General features: G+C 28.2%; 2 protein-coding genes across 2 annotated transcripts; both read right to left on the bottom strand.

Annotated features, from left to right (window-relative positions):
• Positions 1 to 1,067: 1,067 nt before the first annotated feature.
• LOC120071849 (leucine-rich repeat protein 1) lies at positions 1,068 to 4,507 on the bottom strand. The gene is made up of 6 exons (XM_039024243.1): positions 4,060 to 4,507; positions 3,801 to 3,872; positions 2,945 to 3,088; positions 2,552 to 2,623; positions 2,361 to 2,432; positions 1,068 to 1,415 (listed from the first exon to the last, which is right to left on the bottom strand). The coding sequence occupies exons 1-6, from the start codon at positions 4,287 to 4,289 to the stop codon at positions 1,343 to 1,345; spliced, it is 663 nt and encodes a 220-aa protein (XP_038880171.1). The 5' UTR covers positions 4,290 to 4,507; the 3' UTR covers positions 1,068 to 1,342.
• Positions 4,508 to 18,524: 14,017 nt separating this feature from the next.
• On the bottom strand, positions 18,525 to 19,661 carry LOC120072124 (lamin-like protein). Its single transcript, XM_039024535.1, has 2 exons — positions 19,472 to 19,661; positions 18,525 to 18,844 (listed from the first exon to the last, which is right to left on the bottom strand). The coding sequence occupies exons 1-2, from the start codon at positions 19,659 to 19,661 to the stop codon at positions 18,525 to 18,527; spliced, it is 510 nt and encodes a 169-aa protein (XP_038880463.1).
• Between the last annotated feature and the right edge of the window lie 8,273 nt (positions 19,662 to 27,934).

Genomic DNA, 27,934 nt, shown 5'->3' with positions numbered 1-27,934 from the left:
CAGTCAAAATTAGCTGTAACGTCCTTTACAAAAATGTCAATAAACCTCTTAACTTACCACAATTTCAGTTTCAAATTCGATTTCTACAACTCGAAAACTTCAAAACACTCGACCCTGCTTAAACTGTCCGAAATTCAATCTTTAACTCGATTTTTCTCTAAAATTTCCTTTGATTTTTAATTAGCTTTTCCCTTAAACCATCACATTATTTCGTACTTAATTCATTTTTCTTTGATTTTTCCATCACATTATTTCGTACTTAATTCATTTTTCTTTGATTTTTCCACGTTTAAATTCCTCTTAATTTAATTATATTTCTTATTTTTAATATCCTATTTCCTCATGCATTCAAATTAGGGTTAGGATATTACATTAGATACCAAGAAAATTAAACCACTTGGAATAAGGTGTTTGTAGAAGAGAGAAATTTGCTCTTCCAACACATTCATCTCAATGAATATAGGTACATAGAGAGTTTATAAGTGAAATTTACTTTCTCTAGTTCACATTGTACGATTAAATCATTGATAAAATTTACAACCTCGCAATTTATACAACACATTTATAATCAAAATGGTTTAACCCACAGTTATCTCAGTTTTCGTTATAGAAATATACTGGACACAAAAAATTGTTTTTCCTACATATTTTCAACAGTACTCTTTTTAAGAAAAAATAGAATCGTAAAGTTAAACATTTAAATAATTCCATGTGATTAATTCAGAATGACAAAGGTAATTTTAACAATTTTAAAATCATCAAATGTCTATCAATGTTTAGATAGCTATATTTGTATTAAAAGGTTTATGCAATCTTAAAAATATATTTAGATAGCTACTAGGCAACATTGTTCTAACATTTCCATTATTTCTCCACATTAAGAGATTCATTATCTAATTACAGATTACCAAATAAAATGTGATTGATCTAAGGCCACATCTTATAAATACCAACCCAACTCTCATCACAACCATCTAAAGGATGACAGGTCCAACTTAAGAAGACAGCTTTTAATCATAGCATTAAGGTAATTAATTACCCAAGCTATGAGTAAATTTGGAAGTAGATAACTCAAAAATACGACTAAATTTCTACTGTCTTTACCGAACAAACAGTTGTTAGAATTACCATTAGCACAAAGTCATGGTCGTGGCAGCTGAAAAATACTGTTACAAAATACCAAAGCATTTGGTATTACAATTTACAAACACTAATCTGTCATTTTAGATTTTTAGTATTTCCCCAATTCAATTCACTATTTTCAGTGAAAAAAACACTATTACTTTCCCCCATTGCCCTATTCTTCTCATTCTGAAAGCTGTAAATTTTGTAGCATCACCTTCTATGTGCAATTTGTGTCATAGCTAGCAAGTCCTAACAACTCTGGCCCTTCCATTCTAGGGTTATTTTCAAAGCTGCATCAAAAAAAAAAAACTTATTGATTAACTTTTTTTCCGGAAAATAATACAAGTCTTTTCATTAAGAAAATAGAAGGGGACTAATGCTCAAAGACACAATAAGAAAAAAAAGAACGGAATAAAGAAACAACTTCTTATTGATTAGTTAGTACTTGGGGAAGAGCTAAAAAACAAAATGAACATTATATAGAGAGAGAGAGAGAGATGGAGAAAACCAAGACTACATAGCATATCTCCCATATATGGCCTGAAATCATGAGAATCAAAAAGCTCCACATAGCGACCTCAAAGAAAAGAGTAAACAATAATATAAACAAAGCTACAGCAGCAGACAATGTGCACATGGAGTATCTAAGATCTAAGAATTAATTCCGCAGCGTCCTATCACAAGTCTCCAAATGAGAATTAAGAGCAGTGGCTTCTAGTCATCTGTTGTGCGGTTAGGCAAAGGTGTAGGGGGAAGAAGAAATAGTGATTAGTTAAAGATGAAGTCCCAGAAAGATGTTGCAAAAGCTCTTTCTACTTTTGGGTTCAAGCATTTCAGATTGCCTTGTAAGAGAGAGAGACCTCTTGAAGCACCCTTTGTTAGGGAACAATTTCCCTAATTAATACAGCCTGTAGAATTTTCTTACCTTACTTGGCTAAGGAAGGATCTACCAATAAGTTACTGAACAGTGAACAACATATATGAGAAGTTAAATAATGAAATGTCTCTACTTGATATCAGTTTCAGACACTAATTTTGATTTAAGCACAGCAATAAAAGGGGAATGAAGTCCACATATTATGACAAAAACAGAGAATCATTCATTCTATTTTCTTTTTTTACACTTTGGGTTGATGTTGGCAAAAGAGTGTTACTCTGCATTATACACTTTTATGCACTTCAGAATATGAAATAGTGAAAATAAAAATGTGGAAGAAAAAAAATCAGAAACCTACTTGTTTAAAGGTATATGCTCAAATGGTCCACTGGTTGGTATTGTTCCACACAAGTCATTATTTGAGACATCCCTGAAACAAATGAGACACAATCCATCATAAACCAATCACATGACATGGCACAAAACTTCCAGGGATGTATATCACCTAAATGAACTAACACACTATGGAGAAATCATACAAAGACTTACACAACTTTAAGGCTTGTAATTCCAGTAAGTTCTCTCGGGATTGGTCCATTTAATCGGTTATCATTAAGCCGTCTGCAAAATAGAATAAAAGTTCAGACAAAAGATTGTGAAAAGAAAGGGCCAAAGGAAAAAGCATTCATTCAGATTTTACTTCCATCCAGAAGCAAAAAGATAATGGCCATTGGTTTCACGATCCTAACATCAACTAACAAGCAGAAGTGGAAAGAGATTGTTCTTTAAAACATGGAGCAATGACTTGTTGTAAGATGATGATCATACCATTATCATATAAAAAAAATGTTGGTCCATACAAGTTGAAGTTACAAAGAAAATAAAACTTCTAAACCAACGTAACCACGCTAAACAAAGATGAATAACGCAAATGAAACTCACAAGAACACAAGAGATTTCAATTTCCCCAAAGAAATTGGAATTCTTCCACTGATGTTGTTGTTATACAGATCCAAACTGATGAGGCTCTTCAAGTTTCCAAGCTCATCTGGAATAGTTCCATGGATGTTGTTTTTGTAAAGTTCCCTACATATTCAGTCACAGCAAAATCAACAATCAGAACATGCACACATATATATTTAATACACCCAACAAGCTTCTTATACCAACCCTTTTTTTCTTTTACATTAGTACTAATTAAGAAAGAAGGGAAACTAAAAATTCAAATTAAACGGAAAATATGTGATAGCCTTCCCTTGGATAGATTCTCATGATGAGATATAAGAAACGGGTAGCAAGGGAAATGGGGAAGCAAAAATTGGGAAAATGGGTAGAAGAGATGTAAACATGAGGCCCATGCAACTGAACTTTGCATTGTGGAGGGTAGAATGGACGGTTGTAAATAGTCGTTCAGGGAATTGTAACAGTTAGTACAATCAGTTAGTAGTCTGGGAGAGAGAAACAATCCAATTCTCCTTAGTCGCATTGTACTTAGTGAGTTCTTTCCGCTAGTTCATGAAATTAAACTAAGGTGATTCTAAAGTGGTTAAAATCACTCCAAAATATGTTGTTAATCATTCAAAATCAAAGGCGTATTTCGAAACTGATTTCGAACATTTTAATCCCAAACATCCACTATGATTTTCATGGATTATGAAATTTTTTCCCTCAAGTTGAAACATGATCAAGAAAACAATCTTTCGAAGAAATAATTTCTAAAAATAATTTAAATAACTCGTATACAATTATTGTCGAATCATATCATCCAAAGAACATAAGTAAATTAAAAACCACATACAAATATTGCAGGTGCTCAAGCCTTCCAAGTTCAGGAACAAGATGTCCAGACAAATTAGAATTACCCAAGTCCCTGAAAATCAAAACCAATTGTCTGATCAGACAATTACCCAGATGGGTGATTTTAAAATTCGTCAAATTTCAAGAGAACCCAGATAATAGAATACAACACCCGACCAAAATCGCAAAACAGTATTATAAATAAAGAAAGGGCAATGAAATAGTAAAGAAAAAAAAAAAAAAAAAAACAGAAACCGTACACTCGGGTAACGCGGTTATCTTGATTACAAGTGATATGGAACCAAGTACAGGGGTTAACAAGAGTAGGATCCCAACTCTGAAGAACGTTATCGGGATCGGAGAAACTGCGGCGGAGAGTGTAGAGAGCGTCGCCTTCGGAGTTAGCAAGACAAAGGGGAAGAAGAGAAGTTAGGGTTAGGGAAAGGAGAAAGAAGAAGGTGGGGAAAGTCCAGAAGCGAGTCGCCGCCATGGCTAACGCTGAGACTGGATGATCAAGCGGCGGAAAACGGTGCAATTATGGGGATTGATTGAAGAATTTGAACGGGAAATGGTGTAATTTTTGAAGAATTTGGATCGGAAAATATGAAAGAGAGAAGAAGAAGAGACGGAACGGGAAGAGGGAAAGTTGGGAGTTTTTTTTTTTTCAGACGTTGGGAATGACAATGTAAAGAAAACGTGAGTGACTTTCTTGAGATTCTCTTTTTTCTTTTTCTTTTTTTTTTTCTTTTTCTCTCCCTCACTCTCTTTTTTAAAAGTTAAAAATATAAAATTGATCCTTTTTAATTCCCCTATTTTCATAAAAATAATTATTTGTCCAATCCGGTAATTATTAGATTTTTTATTTTTAAAAATTAAATATATTTCATTTATATTTCTTATTAAGATTTGGATACAATACTTGAATTCTTAGCCAAATTTCAAAAATAAAAGCAACTATTTGAAAGTTACTTTTTTAGTTCTCAAAATTTAGCTTTGTTTTTTAAACCATCAGTGAAAAGTATATAATAAATTAATAAATTTAGAGGTGAATATGGTGTTCATAAACTTAATTTTCAAAAACAAAATGGTTATCAGATAAGACCTAGTCTCTGATCTTTGATTTGTAACGATTTAGTATTTGTAATTTCAATTGTATAACAATTTAGTCTCTAAATTTTACTACGTAACAATTTGGTCTTTGTACTTTACGATTTGTCACAATTTAGTCTTTATCATGGAAATTAGTGTTAAGATTTAATGAAATTTTTTGTATAAATAAGCCGAAAAAAAAATTAGAGATTCAATATTTTTATATAATACAAAGTCTACATCATAAAAAAAAATAGAAATTGACATCTAATTTTGATAATTTTTTTACCTTGGGGATTAGATTGTTACGAATTTAAAAGTACAATGATCAAATTATTATACACTAAAGTTTAAGGACTAATTTGTTACAAAACTAAAAATTTATGATCAAATTGTCATAAATCAAAGTTCAAGGACTAGATTATTATTTTCATGAAAGGTTAGGGACGAAAAGTATTTTTTAACCTCATTTTTAATTATTTTACTTTCAATATATTTATTTTTTTGTTAAAAACCACTTTTAACGTATCTAAAACAATCACTTTTAGTGCCTAAACTTTAATAAAAGTAGCGAATTAGTCCTTGAACTTTGGTTTGTAATGATTTGCTTTCTTTGTAACAATGTAGTCCATGAATTTTATTGTATAACAATTTAGTCCTTGTACTTTACAGCTTGTTAATTTAGTCCTTATCAAAGAAATTAGCGTTAAGATTTAATGAAATTTTTTGCATAAACAAGCCGATAAAAAAATTTGAAACTCAATATTTTTATATAATACGGATCTGCATCATAAAATAATAAAGCTTGACATTTAATTTTGATGTTTTTTTTTTATACTTTATGGTCTAAATTGTTACAATTTTGAAATTACAAGAACCAATTTGTTACATACTAAAGTTCATGGACTAAATTGTTGCCACATTGAATTTTTGTGAACTAAGTCATTACTAACCAAGTTGAAGGACTAAATTGTTAATTTTATGAAAGTTTAGGGACCAAAAGTGTTTTTTAATCTAAATCTTAAATTTAGTTTCTCTTACTAAATTATGAATACTTTTTTTCCAAACTTTTTATTATCTATTAACGTTTTTATTATAAATGTTGAAAACATATTCACATATTATATTTGATTGCATGCAAAATATTATTATCGTTTGATCAATTTCGATAAAAAAAAAATTAAAATATTAAATTTAGGATTTCTTGAAAGTAGATAGACTAAAATTAGACATTAAAAAATATAATGACTAAAATCGAACAAACTTTAAAGTACATGGACTAAAATAGTTAAAATTTTTATTTTGTCCGTATTTTTAAGATTCATTTAATTTTAGTCTCTATACTTTTAAATGTCAATTTTAATTCATATTACTTTAAATAAATCTTAAATTTAATCCCTCGCGGTCAATTTTTACGATAATTATCTAAAATAATAATAATAATTTTCATGGATGGAAGTATAATAAGTTATAATGTTTTGGAAATTATTGAGAAATCTAATTAATAATAAAAGGTTTTAGAAAAATCAACAATAAATAAACAGTAGAGAGTAAATTAAAATTTTTTTTAGAAGGTATGGACTAAAATTGGATATTTCAAAGTATAGAGACTAAATTTGATATTCAACCTTTTTAATTTACTATTTATTTATTTTGTGTGTGTTTTTCTTAAGAATTTACCATTTATTATTGTGTATATTATTGAATTTGAATTTAAAAAAATCAATTTTCAAACTTAATGTATGAATTTTCTATCTAAATTTTCAATTCGATCAAATTTGAGGAAATCGAAAGTTTATAGTCTAAATGATAGAAAATGTCAGTTTATGGGTAGAATTGAAAGTACAAAAACTACATTAAAGGTTTATGTATGCTTGAGTTGACACTAATATACGAGTTCTTTAATTTATGTCATTTTTATTTAAATTAATTAAATAATAATTAAAAGTTTCATTAAAAAAAAAAAAGGTTATGTGAATATATTTTTAAAGCTGGGAGAGAAAATGCAAATAAATAATATAATTAGCGATGAAATATAAAATTTACTAATAGTACAAACTAAAAGTTAATGTTTGAAAGATAAAAACTAAAATAGAATAAAATTCAATGTGGACCTAAATTGTAATTTAACCTAAAATAATTTATAAAAATGACATAATAGTAAGAACTCACATGTCAATCAACCTAAACCTATTTAAATTTAGTTTAAACATATATTTTGGACTAAAAGGTCAGATGTTTAAATCTATATAAAAATGGTATCTTAGTATATAGTTTTTACCTAAGAAATTAAATAATATATTTTACAAGTATTTTATTTTCTTTAAAACAATAATACTATCCAATAATTTGCATAATTTTAAATAATAAAAATAAAAATGGGAAGTAGAAAATTATAAAGTTTTAATAGGAATTGAGTGGAAATGATGGGCAAAAGGCACTAGCTTTTTTGGAATTTGGAAAGTCAATGGATTTAGAAGGCCTTTTGTCATTTGGTAATTATTTAAATTGTCCTCTCCCTCCATTTTCTTTATTCTCTCTCATTTGGGTCAAAAAGGCAATTAAGAAAATTGTCCATTCAAATTCCAATCATTTAATGCAAAGTTGAAATAGTTACTTCAAATATGGAGATCTTAATTTCATAAAAATTTTGATTAAAATATTTTTAAAAATTAAAAATAAATTTAAATAAAGTACTTTATAAGTTTTAAACAAATCAGTGACATTTTATTGTTTATTTTTTATGTTTGGTAGATTTTTATAAGACATAATGAAAATATTGATTTACTTTCCATATCGATATCGAACTCATGAAAACATAAAAATATCAACCATCCATGAAATTTAATATTTTGTTACTAAAGGGAAAATATACTTCTTTTGGAGGTGTTTTAATTTTTTTTTTTCTTTAATGGTTTTATTGGACATGTATTTTCAAATTTCTATTGTATTAAAAGAAATTCTATTTTATTTAATATATTTTTGGACAAACTTATTGAAGTCTTTTACAATGGATATAGTTATGAAAAACCTTTTCTCTATCAAAGTGGCTACTAAGAAAATGAAAAAGATTTTTTTTTAAAACAAAATTTTAATGTGCACAATTTCTCTAAACCCACTTGTTATTTAGTTGGAAAAACAATAAAATAAAGGAAGATGTGACTAATTTTTTTTTATTTTTTATTATTATTGCAATTTGACTCCCAAAGCACTTGTTGCCATGATATGATGAATGAATTGAAAGGTTGATCCCTTCCTCAATTTGAATACCTAAAAAACAAAACTTTCAAAACTTTAACGATACATCAAAATAATGTATCACCTAATTAATCAAATTAGTTTTCCTTTTTTATTTTATCATTATTATTTTTTAAATAGTCTATATTGTTAGTTGATTGTTTATTTGAAAAAAAAAAATAGTATTTCTTAGAAGTTTCTTTATAAATTTTGAAAATATAAAATCACAAATTTTTTTCTATTAAAGTATTATCATTATTTAAGCAATTCGATGAAATTATTTTTAAATGATTAAATTCAAAATTTATAGAAAGTACAAGGACTAAATTTGGAAAAGAAATCTAAAGTATGAGAACTACACTTAAAACAAAAAAGAGACAAAAATGAAATTTTAACCTAATTAATAAAGTTGGAGATGAGTTTTATTTGTTGTTATAAATGACTTTTCTAAAAAAAAATTAAAGATAAAAATCCAGGGAGTCGATAATTAAAAAAAGGTTAAATTAAAAAATTAAATTTAAATTAAAATGAGTAATATTTTAAATGACAAAATTACTGAAAATATTTTCAAATATAGCAAAATGTCATTGTCTTCTGTTAGTGATATATAGCAAAATGTCATTATCTATTAGTGATAGACAATGATCGATATGATAAATGACTAATAGACAGTAAAATTTTATTATATTTATAAATAAATTGATTCATTTTTCTATATTTGAAAATAACCTATAAAAAAACTTTCAAAACTCTAATGATACATTAAAATAGTACTTCGACTAATTATTATTCATTATTATTATTTGATTATAGATCGTTTCTTTCTTTTTAATATTTTTAGATATTTCAAATACAAAAGGAAAATGACAAAACTATTGAAAGTATTTTAAAATATAGTAAAATGTCATTGTCCATTAGTGAGAGATAATGATAAATATCGATAGATGATTAATAGACCGTGTCATTTTGCTATATTTATAAATAAGTTGATTTATTTTCCTATATTTAAAATCAACTCTATAAGAAAGGCTTCCAAAACTCTAATGATACATCAACAGAATATTTTAACTAATTATTATTCATTATTATTATTTGATTATAGATTGATTCTTTCTTTTCAATGTTTTTAGATATTGCAAATACAAGAGGACAAGAGAATATTGATTTTTTATTTTTGGAGATGATGTTTCTATTAGCATTCCTTTTACAAGTTTTAGAAATAAGTTCATCTAGTTTTTTTTTTTTTTTAATTAAATCATTATCATTATTTAATCTATTTTGATAGAAATTAATTTTGAATAACTAAATTCAAAATTTATCAACCATGCACGAACTAAATTTAAACATTTTAAAGTATAAGACTTAAATAAAATTAAACTCAAGGTATATAGATCAAAATGAGTTGTTTAACTAAATTAATAAATATCAAAATAACTTTTTTTTCTTAATTAAAATTTGCCTTTTCTTTCTAAGAGATTCAATAATTAAAAATAGGTTAAATTATAGATTTGGTCCTTGAACGCTGAGGTTTGTATTGATTTAAAAAAAATTATCCATAAACATTGATTTTTTTTTTTTAATTCACAAACATATTGAACACAAAAATGAAAGTTTATATACTCTCAAACATATTTAAAAGATGTGAGGACCAAACTTATAATTTAGTTTAAAGATCAAAATGGATACTTTATTATTATTTTTTTAAAATTTTTTCAAAGATATTTTGAAATTTTGGTAGACCTAAAATTACATTAACATCACAACTTAGATATCAAAATGAGATTATTTTTTTAATGGTAATTGAAAATGAGGTGGCAAGAGTAATGGAAGGATAAGTTCAATCAATTTGACCAACTCCACTACCCAACAATTTTGACTTTATTGTTCCAATTTTGACCCCCCTCTCTCTCTCTCTCTCTCCTTTTGTTGAAATATTCCAATTTTGATTTTGGTCTTTGCCTCTTTCTTATTTGTGATATTCTAACTTCCCCACATCCACTTTCCAACCTTTTTCTTAGAATGAATTTACATAAATACCCTCTTTTTATTTTAATATTTCAATATAAACTATGTTTATAATGCTATACACACTTACCCCATTATTTTAATATACAACAAATTTATTTGAAGTATTAAATATTTGAGGTTAAAAATCATTTTTAGTCCAATAATTTAATCGTTAAATTTTGATTTGTAACGTTAATGTACTTTTAATTTCGTAACAATTTAGTCCATAAATTTTATTATGTAACAATTTAGTCATTATACTTTAAATTTTATAACGATTTAGACCCTATTTTAGAAACTAATATTAAACTTTAATGAGATTTCTTACATAAATAAACTAATAAACTAATTTGGAGACTCGATATTTTTACAAGATATATAGTATACATCATAAAATAATCAAAATTGACATCTAATTTTCATTTTTTTTTATGTTAAGGAATAAATTGTTACAAAATTAATAGTATAACGACTAAAGTATTACATACTAAAGTTCAATGACTAAATTGTCAAACAAAAAAAAAGTATAGGGACTAAATTGTTACAAACTAAAGTTTAGGACCAAATTGTCACTTCCATGAAAGTATAGAGATCAAAAGTGTTTTTTAACCAATATTTAAAGGAAACTTTTTACAAATAGAAAAAATGTCAAACTATTTATAGAAATAGCAAAAGAAATATTGATAGACACTGATAGATAGATATCAGCATCTATCAATGATGGACTTCTATCAGTTTTCATCACTGATAGACACTATAGATTTCTATCAGTCTCTATCAAAGAATATTAAAATTTTGTTATTTTATGTAAAGAGTTTCCCTTTTTTATATATATATATTTTTTAAAATCCCCCATAATTTAAACCTCATTTGAACTTAAGAGAAATGGTACATGTTTATCATCGTTGTATGTTCATGTTAATATATACATCTATCACATTCAAAGTATTGAAGCAATAGAGTTCTACTACCATTATTATTAAAGCAGATATTGAAGCAATTTCTAGTTCAATTCCAACGATTCAAAATGTGTTGTTATTTCTCGTGCAACAGTTTTAAAAATGTTGCAATAAGTTGCTCTAGACCACCGCTATTGAAGGCGCTATTGCAACGATTTTGACTTTTGATTCTAGCGGTTTTAAAAATCATTATGATTAAGCTCTCAACACCTTATTTCAAGAATTTTCAAAATTGTTGCTATATCAGTTGCAACAGTTGCAAACTGCTGCTAAAGGTCGTATAAACCGTTGCAATAAATAGTTTTTCCTATAGTGAATTTTAATAATAATCATGGTTGAGGTCGTGGTCGTGGTCGAGGTCGTGACCGTGGTAGAGGAAGAAATAATAATTATTTTCATGGTGGGTGTTCTAATCATTCAAATTTCAAAAGAACCACACAAAATGATGGTCACAAAGAAAAAGTCCCACAAGATAAGAGTTCAAAAAGTGTTGAAAATAAATGCTTCTGATGCGGAATGACTCAACATTGGTCATGTACCTGACGTAGTCAAAACACTTAATTGATCTCTATCAAGCCTCCCTGAAAGAAAAAGAGAAAAATGTAGAAGTTGAATACTAGGATAGTGACATATTTGACCCATACCATATGATAAATTTGGATGTAGCAGACTTCTTTGAATCTCTTGAGGAGAAAATCGGCTGAGTTGATGGAACATCAAGTGTTTCATTTGACTTTGAAAATATCTAGATTTAATGTTTTTTTTCATCTTCATATTTTTTTCTTCTCTTAGTATACGTTAACTTTTGTATATTCCAAATGTTGTTTTTCTTATTGTAATTATTTACTTTTAATAAAGAAACATGGATCATTTTCATATGTTAGATGACTAAAAAATAAGTAAAGAAAATCTGTCTAGCTGACAGTGCAACTACACATACAATATTTATAAGTAGAAAATATTTTTCCAAACTGACAATGCTAGAAGCAAAAGTCAATATGATATCAAGTTCTGTAAACCTGATTGAAGTCTTTAGAAAAATAAACATTATTTTTCCTAGAGCAACAAAATTTACAATTAACAATGCATTGTTCTCTAGTCAATCAAAGAGAAATCTATTTAGTTTTAAAATATATATTGCAATGGTTATCATATTGAGACTGATAGTAAGAATAATGTGAAATATCTATATATCATATCTACTGTCTCAAATGAAAAACGTATACCGGAAGAGTTTCCTGCTTTATCATCTGGATTATATTATACTCATATACGAGTAATTGAAACATATGCAACAATGAACTTGAAGTTCATGAATCCAAACATGTTTACAATTTGGCATGACTGATTGCGTCATCTAGGATCTATAATGATGAAAAGAGTTATTGAGAATTCAAATGGACATCCATTGAAGAACCAGAAAATTTTTTAATCTAATGAATTATCATGTGATACTTGCTCAAATAATTAAATTAAGAGCACAATTTCTCGATTAAACAATTAAGATCATTGTCTTGATAATGTTGGTGAATTTACATTCCAAGCTTTTGATAATTATTGTATGTCAATTGGGATAAGTGTTGAACATCCTGTAGCTCATTTTCATACACAAAATGGTTTAGCAGAATCAATCATAAAACATTTGTAGTTAATTGCTAGACCATTGATTGTGAGAGCTAAGCTTCATACATCTGTATGGGAACATGCTATTTAGCATGCAACATCACTTGTATGCATTAGGCTAGTAGTTTATCATAAGTACTCACTATTACAATTAGCTTATGGCCATGAGCTAAATATTTCTCATTTGAGAATTTTTGTATGTGCAGTATATGTTCCAATTGCTTCACCATAACGTACTAAGATGGATCTTCAAAGGAAGTTAAGAATATATATTGATATAATTCCTCATCAATTATCAAATATCTTGAACTTCTGACGGGTGATGTATTTACTGCACGATTTGTTGATTGTCATTTTAATGAGACAAATTTTCCAACATTAGGAGGAGAAATTAAGAAGTTGGAAAAAGAAATTACATGGAATGCATCGTTAATGTTTCATTTAAAACCCCATATAGATCAATGTGAACTTGAAGTTCAAAAGATATTCATTTGCAAAATATAACAAATCAATTACCATATGCATTTATAAATGCAAAGAAAGTAATTAAATCACATATACCAGCTACAAATATTCTATCGAAAATTGATATCCCAACACAGCAAGTTGTCACTAATGAGTTTGGAGTACGCTAAAAGCATGGAAAATCAATGAGTTTAGTCTATCACATATACCACCTGCAAATGTTCCATCAAAAATTGATATCCCAACACAACAAGTTGTCACTAATGAGTTTGGAACATGCCAGAAGCATAGTAGACCAATGGTTGCCAAATATAAAAATCCTTGGAAAATAAAATAATTAATAGTGAAGAAGACTTGGTTGAGGATGTAAATACTCATAAAGAAATCTTTGACATGAATAGTGAGAAATGTGAAATACATAAAAATAATAATGAGATTTCAATAAGCTATGTCATGAAGGAAAAATATGGACGAACTCATGTAGTTATTGACAACATTTTTGCGTATAATGTTGCTCTTGATATTATATCTAAAAATGAGGATTCTAAACCAAAATCTGTTGAAGAATGTTGAAATATAAAAGATTAGCTTCAATGGAAAGAAGCAATCAAGGCAGAATTGAACTCACTTTTAAAATATCAGGTTTTTGGACCAGTAGTCCGAATACCAGAAGGTGTCAAACCTGTGGGATATAAATGGGTATTTGTAAGAAAAAGAAAAGAAAATAATGTCGTAACAAGATATAAAGCAAAACTGATTGCACAAGGTTTTTCACAAAGACCTGATATTGATTATGAGAAGATGTATTCTCTGGTGGTGGATGCAATTATATTAAGATATTTAATTGGTCTGATTGTGTATGAAAGTCTAGACATGCATCTTATGGATATAGTTACTATACAATAAATTTGAAAATGATAACTTGGCGGACTTATTGACAAAGTCATTACTTACAGCAACCTTTGAAAAATTGGTGCACAAAATTAGAATGCGGCAACTCGAAGATTTCAAGTGATGTTTCCATGAGGAAAAGTAAATATACTGTATTCTTTTTAAGAGTATTAGATTATATGAAATATATATTAGTTTTCCTTCATTATGATTTTTTTCCCAATGGGTTTTTTCTAGTAAGGTTTTAACGAGACATATTTCATATATGTAATAGGCATCTAAGGGGGAGTATATCAATATTATGTTTAGTATCAATTGACTATGTGTCATATCCCCATTTTTCCAAAGTGTTGTCCATGTATCTTGTAAATACATTAGTGTCCATTGTAATCTATGTAAACCCCGAACTCTAAGTTCCTTAGTTAAAAATGTTTAGCCAAAGGAATGTTATATTACATATTTATTAAGTAGAAATTCATGTTGGGATTATGAAGGAAGGGAAGGAAAATATATTAAATGGAGAAACTCATCCATTAGTTTGGCTGGAGGCACTAAGTGTGGGGTGACGTGGCAATCTACTCCTTGAACTTGGGAAGTGGTAGAAAGATTAGAAGGGAAGTGAAACTTCAAAAGCATGGTTTCGGCAATTGACAAGAGCAAATTTAGTGAAATCGATGCCATTTGAAAGCTGGGAGAATCTAGTTTTCAAGATTGTCCTGTCGGAGAAAGATTGCAAGGGGAGAAGAACAAAAGTGGAGAATTTGCATAAGAGACTAAACCTCGGATTAATTAGGGCCCAAGGTGAAGATTGGAAGCTCCAGACCAAACTATAAGGAATTTTTAGCTGAAATTTTAAGGTAAGAAAGTTAACTCAATTCTGAAGGAAGTTTCTTGAAAAGAGCTCTGGATTTTGAGTTGTGAATTTTTGAAGTTGTAACAGGGAAACGGTGCATAAGTAGACAGCTGCTTGGGAAGAACAAGCAAACAACTCACCGTGGAGAGTTATAGCGAGATATGAGAATGATGATCTCGCTTATGAAGGAAATATAGCTAATTTTGTGATGAGGATCTCGCTCTTGAAGGAAATCTCGCTAGAAATTGGGCTGAGTATCGCTGGTAAGGTGAGTATCGCTAGGATGAAAGTTGCCAGGAAAATCTTGATCGCGCTCATGAGGATCTCGCTGATCTCGCTGATTTTGCTCATAAGGAGGATCTCTCAGTAAAGCTGTCTTTGTTGATGAAAGTTCCTTTAGTAAATGAACTATTTGAGGTATTTTACTAAGAATTCTAAGTAGTTTAATCGGGAATTATGTCCTTTCAGGCCAAGAAGAGCTAAGAGAGGCGTATAAACCGTTAAGAGCCCTGACGAGCGGTGAGTGACTAAGTGAATTAATGTCTCCAATACTTATGCATATAAGATCAAGTAAGTTACAGTGACATTAATGATGAATTTATACTCCCTCAAGCAACAAATGGTTGGAAAATAACTTAACACATGTTTCCCGGCTTGTATATATGTAACACAGGCCAAGGTATGTCATGTGGTCATTACAAAAGTTAAGTTTCTAATGTTGAAATATGTTTCCTAGAGAAATGCTATGAGAGAATGAGTACTTGTGTAGATGGTAGGCAATAGAATTTAATTTGATGCTACAAAATACCTTGGTACCGAAGGACATTTGAGAAGGTATCTTAGTAGCTCGATACTGAAGGACAGGTTTGAGAAAGTATCTGAGCGAAAGTATCTAAGGTATGACAGTACTTAGTATGGCCATGTGCACGTAGGCAGTTCTGAATGAGAGACCGAAGTATGAGTCTCTTGGCTGGTATTAAATACTGGGAGCTAGAGCGTTTAGGCTCGTTCTCAACTAGGGAATAATGATGTTTGATGATGTCTAAGAATGTTTAAAGCTACACTTAGAGACAATTTATTGAGATATTCATTAGTATATTTACATGTTTATAGTGATGTAATGCACGATGTTATACAATTCTATAGTCGCTCACTGGGCTTTTAGCTCATAGAATTTCTGTGTTTTCCCTTCTCAAGTAGCGGTTAGATTCCTCAGGACTGATCCTGCTACTGCTTGCCACTGAGAGACTCAGCTTATTAAGAAGACTTAGGTTGATGATCTATTTATGTACACATGTTTTGAGAGAGACTAGGGCTTTGCTAGAGATGTTTGGGCCCATCTGTGAATGTTTCTCCTCTTAGATGTTATATCATGGCTATTTGCATGTGTTTATATAATATTTTGTAGAACCTTAAAGAGACATACCATATGCATACCTTATTAATATTTAACAGGTTGGCATTTAGATTAGAGGGCTAAGGTGGTGGGTGCTGGCAGACTAGCAACTACGGTCATATCCTCTTTTAGATTAAGAGGGTAATCTGGGAAGGGTGTGACAATCTACCTTCTATTTATCAAATTGTTTATAAACAGTGACATTTGGTGGGTTTTGAAAGACACACATTAGGCAAATTTCAAAAAGTTTGGAGAAAGTAGAGAAATCTATAATTTGTTATTTTATTTTATATATTGATATATATTATATTTGATTTATTTTAATATTTATTTATTTCATATATTTATTTCATTTTAACATTATATTTTATTAGCATCCGTGTTCCTGATGTGCTTCTTAAATTTACAATAATTTCATCCAAAATTCAACCACAATAAAAGACCTAAATCCAACAAAAAGACTTAATGAACCAAAATTGATGTCCAAATTTGCCTATATTTAATAATCATTTAGTTTTTTTTTTTTTTTTTAAGTTAGTTTTTATGGGCATTGTTTCACTTATTGATTTTTTTTAAATATAATTTTGAAGAATGTTATAAAAAGTCAAGCTAAAATTTGAAAATTAAAAAAAAAAAAAATTAAAAACTTGCTATTGTATTTTTAGAATTTGGTTAAGAATTCAAATGTTTAGGTCAGAAAAGATAAAAACATAAGTAGTAAGAAAACAAAAATAATTCTAAAAAACTACATGATTATTAAATGAAAATATATTTTACTTCGAAGCTGAAGATTAGTTCAAAAAGTGTGAAAACTTAAACGAGTTTAAAATTTTGAACATGTCCTCAGAAAAACTATTTATAAAATTGACCAAATCTAACTAACTATAAATATATCGAAAAACAATTATTCAACAAATAAAGGGTTTTGATTTCACATTATATTCAATTTGTTGAGTATAATTATATAGTGAAATACATTGAAATAAAAATTCAACTTTTCAATTAACTTGAACATAACACAATTAAATCTCACCTTACATATTATTTGAAGTACTAAAAAAAAAACTTTTTTTTTTTTCCAAATAGAAAACTCTATACTCGAGAACTGATCATTTAGAATATAAATTTGCAGACATAAAAAGCGTAAAGACACTTATTTGGAATGATTTTTTGGGAGTTGAAAATATTTATTTTGCACCTAATAAATATTTATTTTTTAAGTATTTATTCCCGTTGAGATTTTGGATAACATATTAAACTATTAGGAGGCGTTTGGGACAATGAATTAGTTATTATAGTTGAGTTATAATAGTTTGTATTAGGATGTAGATTATTTTAGTTTGGGTTATAATAGTATGTATTTGAGGTATAAACTATTTTAGTTTGAGAAGAAAATAGTAAACACTGTAGCAAATAAAAAAATGATGAATATAAAATAGTAAACACTGTAGTAAATAGTAAATACTGAGAGTTTTGAAATAGTGTTGACTGTAACTAATTAGAGGTTTTGAAATAGTTTTTACGAGGTGGTTATTATATTTTAATGACAACTCTCACCTCAAACGCCCCCTTAATTTTTGTAATGACCATAATTGATGTCCTGCCCACTAAAGTATGAGTAGTTTGAATGTTGGTTTTTTATTTTTTAAAAACGAAACAATACAAAAGGAATTAATCAAGACATGAACAAGAAAATTCAGTCTTAGAAAACTAACCGATCTAAAACGAGAAATCCTCCCACCAAACATGAGAATACTCATTGAACGTTTAACCAAACGGTCTGCCACATGATTCTATGAATGTCTTATATGACGGAATTGACACAAAATTCTATCCTTATCTACCTCCAAAATCTCCTCCACCAAAGAAAATAAAACTATCAAGTAAGGTTATGAAAATAAAACTCAATTGATATTTTCCTTTAGTAAAATTAAATATTGAAAAAAAGTACTTTTATTTTATCATCTCGAACGATAATCGAGATTCAAATTTCAAACAAGTCAAAGTTCAAACTTCAACCAACCTAACTCTAACTCTAACCCTAACCCTAATGACTAACTATAGTTGACTTTAAATTTATTATAACATCCTTTTAACAAAACTTAAACTAGAATCATAGTAAAGTTAAAAGGATTCAAACCCAAGCTACATAATAAAAGCTACCCAAGTTGTAGCCCTAATCAATATATAATTTAGAAGAAGGAATTAGTCATAGAAATATTGATGAATAGCAAGAGGGAGAAAGGGGAATATTAATGGTTGTAAAGATGGAGAATGATTGGGTAAATTGGGTAAATTGGGTGGTGAAACTATGGGAGGAGATTCTTCAACAAAGACAGCAACTTTCATTCCTTGAAAGCAAAACCCTCTTCCACTTAGAAAGTAGTATGTTTTTGCTTCTGTTAGATTGAACACATCTCTTCCTCCCCTCGTTAGGTTGAAAATGAAACCCTTATCGTTGCAACTCTCGTAGCTCGTTTTGTTCACTTCCAACACGTTGTAGATATGTTTATCGAACCCAAAATCTAAAAATAATGAAAACCCACAAGAAAAGGGTTAGAAACATCGTAAAAGTCAATATTAACTTCACTTAAAAGTACATTCTTAAAAGTTCGAATCTTCATCAAAGTACACATCTTCTTTGAACTCAAAATAATAATAATAATATTTTCTTCCAATAATATGTTTTTTTTAATTTAATAATTTGACCAATAGTATTTATGGTACATGCATGTAAGATTATCATGAAAACAACCCTTAATTAGATGTTCCTCATGTAAATATGACTATATATGAGCCAAATTAAAATTTGTTTTTCTTATCAAGATGTGAGATTTCTTTGACTTTAATGATCATATGCTGTTTGAAAAAAGAGGTGAAAACCCCAAAATGAAAAGAAATGGAGTAAGCACTAAAAATTAATGATTACTTAATACAATTTTAAAATGGGTTATGATTTGCTTAGGTGAAAATATACCTTAATTACCTTGCAAATGGGATAAATTACCTCTAAATATTTGACTTTCTTAACCCTAACTTTATATGAAAAAACTGACCAAATTTCTACTAGATCTTTAGATAACTCAATCCCATTGCCAAATTTCCATCACAATCATAAAAATTAAACTTAGAGGGTAAAAAAAAAAACTTACAAAGCCAATCACCAACATAAAAGTGCTCATGAATTGACCAATCAGTGAAGTTAATATTAGTTGTCCAAGTATATTTTCCTCCTCCAACTCTATGCAACACTGGCTGCCTACCCTCAGCTCCAAATAGCAACCACCCGGCCACCGCCATCGCCACCACGGTCGTCACTGCCTCCACCGCCATCCCGAACATTTCTTCAGCTGCTTCAATTGAAATTGAAGAAGGGAAGGAGAGCCCTAAAAAAGAAGAAAAAGAAAGGCCAAAATCTCATGCATTTTCATGCAATGGAGGTTGAGAGAGCATATAATTTGTATGATATAACGAACTCTACAAATTCAGTTGAGTTTGGAATGAAATATGCCCCTAAAAATTCTACATTGTTAATTAGTTATTGCTTCATCATCCACTTCAATTTTTTTTTAATAAAAAAAGGAAAAAAATATGTCGGAAATTGACCAATTGGAGAGAGACACGTATCTATTAAAGATGATAATCGATATGTCGAAGAGATTTCAACATTTATTGTAATTAAATTCTTATCGAGTTTCTAATTGTAAATTTTTTTAAGGTTAAAAGTACAATTTTAGTTACTGATCTTCAATGTTTCTGTCTTATTTACTTTTAAAAGTGATTAGCTCTAGTTTCAATTTGTGTCAGTATGTTTCTCAACTTTAAAAATATTTATAGGTTATTAAAATTTTAATTTTATGTCTAAGATTCTTCACCTATTCGATTTTTTTCCTTAATTCACAGAATTTCTAGCCACAGAAGTAAAAGTTTAGGTCTTGTTTGATAATTATTTCGATATCGTTTAGTAATTATTTGATTTTTTTTTTAGTTTTTGAAAATTAATTCTATATACTCTCTTTTCACCTCTAAATTTCTTATATTTCTATATACTTTTTTCCAATGTTTTTAGAACCATTCCAAATTTTGAAAAGTAAAAAAAATAGTTTTTTTAAAAGGACCGTTTTCAAATTAAAAAAAAATGAGCAAATTTATTTTTAGCAGTTTTACCATTTAACATGATTACTCTTTTGAAAACTTATCTCTATTTTTTGTTTCTGAAAATTAAGTTTATGAACTCTCCTTTCTTTTACCTTTGAATTTCTATGTTATGTTGTCCAACCTTCTACCAATGTTTTAAAAAACACAAAGCCATATTTTGACAAAAAAAAAAAAAAAAGGAAAAAAAAACAAATTTTTAATAAACTAGTTTTTGTTTTTAGATTTTGATTAAGAATTCAAATGTTTCTTTAAGAAAAGTAAAATCCATATTAAAAAAATGGAAGAAAACTAGTACAAAGTACAAAAATAGAAAACTAAAAATGAAAAGATTATCAAATAGAACCTTAATTAGAGAATTCAAATCCATATCTAATAGGTTCATTATTTTTTTTTTTCAAAAAGAAAAATTGAATTTATTAGGTACTTTTAAAACCATATGACACAAATTTCAAACTTCAAAGTACTTTCTTTTTCTTTTTAAAAAGAAAAACGTGACAGTATTGAATTTGTAATTTAGGTTTTTTTAATTAGTAACATGATTGTATAATTACTTACCAAAATTTGGCATTTAGGCCACGTTTACGAAACCATATTGAAAATTGGTGTAATTGTAATAAAATTTTATTGATGAATCAATTGTAATAAGCTTGCATTGTAAACATAATTAGATTGATTTTGATCGCATTTACTTTAAACTATGAATTTTATCAAATTTACTGTTACCGTTACCTCTACCTCTACCTCTACCTCTATCTCTAGGGATCAAGCGATAAAGATAACGGTAATAATAACGATAACGATAAGAGTAAAGATGTCAAAACTGATAATCTTTTAGCTAACATTAGTGGTAACCATAATAATAACTATAATGATAACAATAACGATCGAACGTAATTTTCAGGCACAATTAGATTGAGTATTTTTTATTCATCAATTAGATTGCATTATTTCATTATATATTTGGATATGAGACCCATATGTCAGTAAACCTACAAAATACTCGTAAATAATAATAAAAAAATAATCAAATGGGATCTTTTTTTTTTTTTTTTTTAATTCCTAAGTGTGGCCAAGCTTAAAAGGTTTTAATTTGGGCCTAATTGTAAAAGGGCCCATTAATTTACCTGGGCTGAAGACATTGGGAAAGCCCACAATATTTTCATCGATCTATAAGTTAATGTCCTTTTTTTATTACACAAAAATAAGTTAAATGCAGAATAAATAGATTATCATATAAATTTAAATGGTTAAAAATTGATTAAATAAATTTCGATTTAAAATGTTTGAAATCATTATTATAATAATAACTACTAATCCAATTATTTTGCCAATTATCCTGTTACTTATCTTATTTGATTTAGAAAAATTATTTTTAAATGGTTGTAATTAAAAATGTCTCATAATGAATAGATAATTGTTTTCACGCACATTTGATAATGCAATTAGAGCTTTTTTATTAGTATGCCATCTTCGATGAACAAAACTTGATCTATTGATTTTGGTCACCAATGGTTGTCGATTTTATTGATGTTTCATGAAATCAATCGCCTGAACATAATACCGACTAATCGACATCCATTCGACCGATTTCGATAAATCGACTCAATTTGTCGGATTGCTTTGATAACCCTTCTGACAATTTTTTTTTTCATCTAAAGTTGGAAAAAGCTTTTAAAAAATATTTGTCTTTTGTAAGTTTTTATTTATTTATCATATAGGTTCCTTGTAAAACAAAATCTTTGACTTTCATTACACACTCCACAATTACTGTTTCTTTAAAGCATCTTTTATTCTCTTTTGGTATGGGTTAAAAACACTTTTGATTTGTAAAGTTTTGTAAAAGTTATAATTTTGTCCACAAACTTTAATTGATAATATAAATTTATAATTTTTATATTAATTTAATCCATATCATGAAAAATAATATTAAAATTTAATCAAATTTCTTACACATGTAGATGGAGAAATTAACCGAAAATCAAATTTATTTATAGACTAAAAAGATTAAGTCGTCAATAATAAAAAGTTAACACTTAATTTTGCTGAGATATTTTCAATAACGACTAAATTATTATAGACTTTAAGATAGAGACTAATTCGTTATCAATTAAAATGGTTACTATATAAAAATTCTTTTTAGGCATATATATAGACACATTAGGGAGTTGGTTTTAATTTTTATTTATTTTTTTTTTTTGTAAAAGTATTGTAATTAAAGTATGGAGTGAGGGAATCGAACCTCAAACCATGAGGTTGATAGTATGAATACTATGACTAGGGGTGTACATGGGCTGAGTTAGGTTGGGTTGAAGGTATTTTTTGGACCAACCCAAAAATTTGGGTTGGTTTGATTGACTACCCAAATGTCCCAATAAAGTTTTCAACCCGAATTTTAAGGATTGGGTTGGGTTGTCGAGTTATAACTTACTTTTTTATTTTTAATGAAAAATATATAAATTTATATACAACACATGATTAATAACTAAAATCTCATAAAATTAAGATGTTAAATACTAAATATCTATGATATTTATTATAAACTTTAAACAAGGACAAATATCATAATAATTTTAAAAGAAAAATATTAAAAATTAAAAAATTAATCAATGTAAAGAAATCAAACTTTAAACAAAGAGGGTATATATATATATGTATATATATATATATATATTATATCATATAGTATTATAATATAGTATATAATAGGTATCGGTTTGGATTGGGTCAACTCACATTTTGTTAGCTTAACCATCACAAACTCACAACCCAATAAAAATAGAAAAATTCAATCTAATCCAACCCAAGAACAAAACTAATCTAACCCAATCCTTACATTTTGGGTTGGGTAGTTCGGGTTGTCGGGTTATTCGAACACCCCTAACTATGATAATTGAGCTATGCTCTTGCTAGGTATTTAAAAATATTTCATAATAATGATGTTAAAAGTAATCAATGATAGATTGGACTAGAAGTTGTTCATCAATTGTCATAAATAGCTTATGGTTGACTTTGAATTTATGGATAAAAGAAAAAGACTAATATTTCAAGGATGTTTAATGTTATAAATAGTCAATATTTTATTAAACATTGGAGATTGTAATGTTGTATCATTATTAATAAAATGTTGACTTGAAATGCTTTTAAGTTTTGGATAAGTTGATTTAATGTATCAAATAATTTGATATAGGCTAAGAAACCTATTCTATAGGTTTTTTTTCTTTCTTTTTTTACAATGTATAATAAAAAGTTATGGTGACTTAATAATGTGAAAGTATATTATACTCTAGATAGTAAAAGATTAGAAAAAAAATATATTTATAATAACTCAAATGGAATAACAAATTCAAACAAGTAAAAACAATAAACTTATCACAATAACAAAAATATTAAGATAATATCATCCCGCAAACTAATACCAACTAATTAGAGGTCAGTTTGATCATAGAAAAACAAAATCGATCATAAGTTAAATGGCTTTGTAAGTATATCAACGAGTTGAGATTGGATAGAAATATCCAGCAAATAAAGATCATTTCAAACCATTTTTTTTTTTTTTTAAGAATGAAGTGAAAATCAATTTCAACATGTTTGGTATGATCGTGAAAAATCGGATTACGAACTAACTAAATTATAAATTTCTTATCACACCAAATTTGAGGGAAAGGCTATTGCTCAATACTATATCAAACTAGGGGAATTCAAATAACCCGACAACCCGAACTATCCAACCCAAAATATAAGAGTTGAGTTGGGTTAGTTTTGTTCTTGGGTTGGGTTAGATTGGCTAAAAGAAATTTGGGTTGACCGTGACCCATCCCAACCCGAATTCTATATATATAAATAAAATATACTATACATGTTTCTTTTAAAATTTGATTACTTTGTATTGATTAATTCATGAATTTTAAATATTTTTCTTCTAAAATTATTATGATATTTGTCTTTATTTGAAATTTACAATAAATATCTTAGATATTTGGTATTTAACATTTGAATTTTATAAGATTTTAGTTATTAGTCCTGGGTTGTATATAAATTTACATATTTCTAATTAAAAAGAAAAAAAAATTATAGCACGACAACCCAACCCAACCCAACCCGAATTTTAAGGGTTGAGTCGGATTGGGTTAGAGATTTTATTTGGGTTCTTTGGGTTGTCAATCCAACCAACCTGAATTTTTGAGTTGAGCCAAAAAATACCCTCAACCCAACCTACCCCAACCCATGTACATCCAATCTAACTTTAGGAAACGCTACTCTATTTCTTTGTAACTTAATGAGGTTGGATGAACATCTCACAAAAATATAATTAAGTCAATTGCCATTTGAAACAATGAGTAATATATCTTAAAACACACTAATTAGCCATAAACAAACTGAAATGAGATTCTAAAGGTTTGTGAGAAGAAAATTTGAGGATCTAAGATCCTTAGAAGAATTATAAGTACCATTGATACAAGGAAAAAAAAATGAGAGAGAATAAGTGTGTGCAAGGATTAAAATATTAATGTTGATATCGATATCGAGATTTCAATTTTATAGATATATTGACAAAATATCATTATCGACGGATATTTTTTTAAGCAATGAAGTTATAAAATTTATTTAAATTAAAATTTAAGTTGTTTTTACTCTCAAACTAAGTTATGAATATTATTATCAATAGTCATATTCATATTAGACTCAATAAAAGATATAAAGAAAGGATACTTATAATAATAACTCAAACAAAATAATAATAAACTCAAACAGAATAATAAAAGATTTATTGAAAAACTAATACATATCAAATAATATGTATGATATAGTTTTTTTAGGGTAGTTTTCAAAGACAAGAAAATGAACCAAAATATTTATAAATAATAGTAAAATTTCATTATCTATTTGCGATAGACTACTATATGTGTCTACATGTGTCATGATAGACATAGTAGTGTATTATAGTCTATCACAGATAGATGGTGATATTTTACTATTATTTGTAAATATTTTTAATAGGTTTATCATTTAAAATAATTTCTTTTTTTAATCACAGTTAAAAAAAGATTGGATCATGGTTATACTAATTACTGTCACTTTTCACTAGGGTTGGCAAAAATCTCTGTGGGTCCCACTCCGATCAGGGTGGGGAAACCATGGATAAAAAATGGTATCCCTACCCCATCCCTAACCCCGACCCCACCTCGAATATTTTTTTAATAATTTTTAATAATAATAACAATAATAAATAAATTATTTTATTATATTATATATATAATAACAAATAGCTTTTAATTTTTTTATTAAAAATAAAAAAAAATATAAATAAAAAAATTTTCCCCGCGAGAATCCGATCCCCGAATGGGATTCTCCGACCCCAACCCTGACTCCCCAAAATGGGGAATGGGGTGGAGACGAGGATTATAAATCTCCACGAGGGCAGGGACGGGGAGTGCATCCTGACCCCGCCCCATCCCGTTGTCAACCCTACTTTTCACCTTGATTTATTTTGGAAAAAAAAAAAAAAAACTATAGCCTAAACTTGAAGATTAAGTCAACACGCAATTTTGTCTACATCATATAATGAATGTGCCATCAAGAGTCGAGCATGCATACACACACTCTAATGCTATATCTATAACTTGTCACTAATCTCAAATTCCATATATACTATCCATGATTTAAGTTTGAGATATAATTCAGAAAAAAAAAAATTTATACTACCATGATATATGGATACTACTTTTATTAATCTTTTTTGTCACTTTAGCATCCTTTAATAATTATATAAACCCCAACAACATTTTAAAATTTTTAACGATAGAAAAAGAATCTTGTGTAAGTATAGAGAGTAGATTAATTATGAAAGTACGTACTAAAATATTTTTCCCTAATTTACTCGATTTTTAGAATAATATTTAGATTGCATCCATTTCTATGCATCATCTTCAATCACAAAGGACAAAAAAAATTATTAACAAAACAATATGTTCTAAAAATTTCTTTTATCATATGACAACCTATAATTTAATATTCGGTGAAATACTCAAGGATAGATGTAGCTCGAAATGCATGTATTCAAATAATTTTTTTTTTACTTTTTGAATATTGCACGGGATTTGATGTTCATTCAATTTATTTACAATCATATTTAATGTCATGGTAAGTATACGTCAATTTGTACATCATCATTCAACTTTAACGAGTTTTGGCATTTTATCATGTATATATTGTAATTAATACTATAAAAACTTTATGCCAAACCTCACACTAAGAATAATACAAAAATATTATCATAATTAATTAAATGAATTAAAAATATATATGTCCTAATCAATTATCCCTTCATCTAGATTAATTTTTGGAAAATGATACTTAATTATCCCATTCCATTATGGGGTATTTGACATAACAACACGAGTTGAGTTGAGTAAGTAAAAATTATCAACTCAATGTTTGCCCCACCAACTTTCAATGTTTGTGGACTTGAGTTGTTTTTTCTTATCAACTTTACTATAATTCACTCAATTCTCCTTCCAACTCACCCCAACTCTCCCTCCCTCCAATATTTTCAATGGATCCACCCATCGGTCTCCGTCGACGCCTATCGCTACTACACTCTGACAACCACCTTCAACGACCAACTGGGGGCTCCGACAACTACCTTGGACGATAACTACGACAACCACATTTGCACAAAGCAACTCCGACAACAACCTTCGCATGGCCAACTCCGATGACCAATTCCCAGCTATGGTGACCAACCCTAGACTTCAACAACTACTTTCAATGCTACTTCGACAAAAGCCACCTTTGACGATCAACTCTGGTGACAACCACCCCTGTCAACCAATACTAACATTCACCTCAAGTAACCAACTCCAACGAAGACCACCTCTAACGGGACCCTCAATAACAACCCTAGTCCAAATTCGAGGTTCATTAGTTTGAGACTCATCGGTTTTAAGTTCGGAGTCTACTTTTTATAGTCCAAATTTTGTTTAATTGTTGGAGAACAATTTGTGATGTATAGTATTATTTATTGCTACGCACCATTTTACATGTACATAGATATCTTTGTGGATATTATAATTTCATTTGTAAGTGGCAAATTAGATTTAACCATAAAAAATGTTTGAACAAAAAAAAAATTTGCACAAAAGAAATATTATTTTGTTCCATTAACGTAAATTGTAACGAATCAAACGTTTGTACAAAAAAAAAAAATCATTATCCATAAAAATTGAAACTCATATTTCAAGGGAAAAAACAAGATAAGAATTTGTTTTGTTTTGTTTTATTCTTTTTAATTAACATTTATGGTTGAGTTAAAATTAATTAAAGATTAAAAATTGAGAGTTAGGAATTAGAGGAAGTATTCATTTTATTAGAATATGACATGTATTTAGGGATGTAGATAAAATTATTATGCAATTGAGTGTTCAAGTTGTGTCGCAAAAATATGTTACATTTTTCAA

This window comes from Benincasa hispida, chromosome 2, assembly GCF_009727055.1.
Source record: "Benincasa hispida cultivar B227 chromosome 2, ASM972705v1, whole genome shotgun sequence".
Taxonomy (NCBI): Eukaryota; Viridiplantae; Streptophyta; class Magnoliopsida; order Cucurbitales; family Cucurbitaceae; genus Benincasa; species Benincasa hispida.
This window is presented reverse-complemented; position numbering and strand designations above follow the sequence as displayed.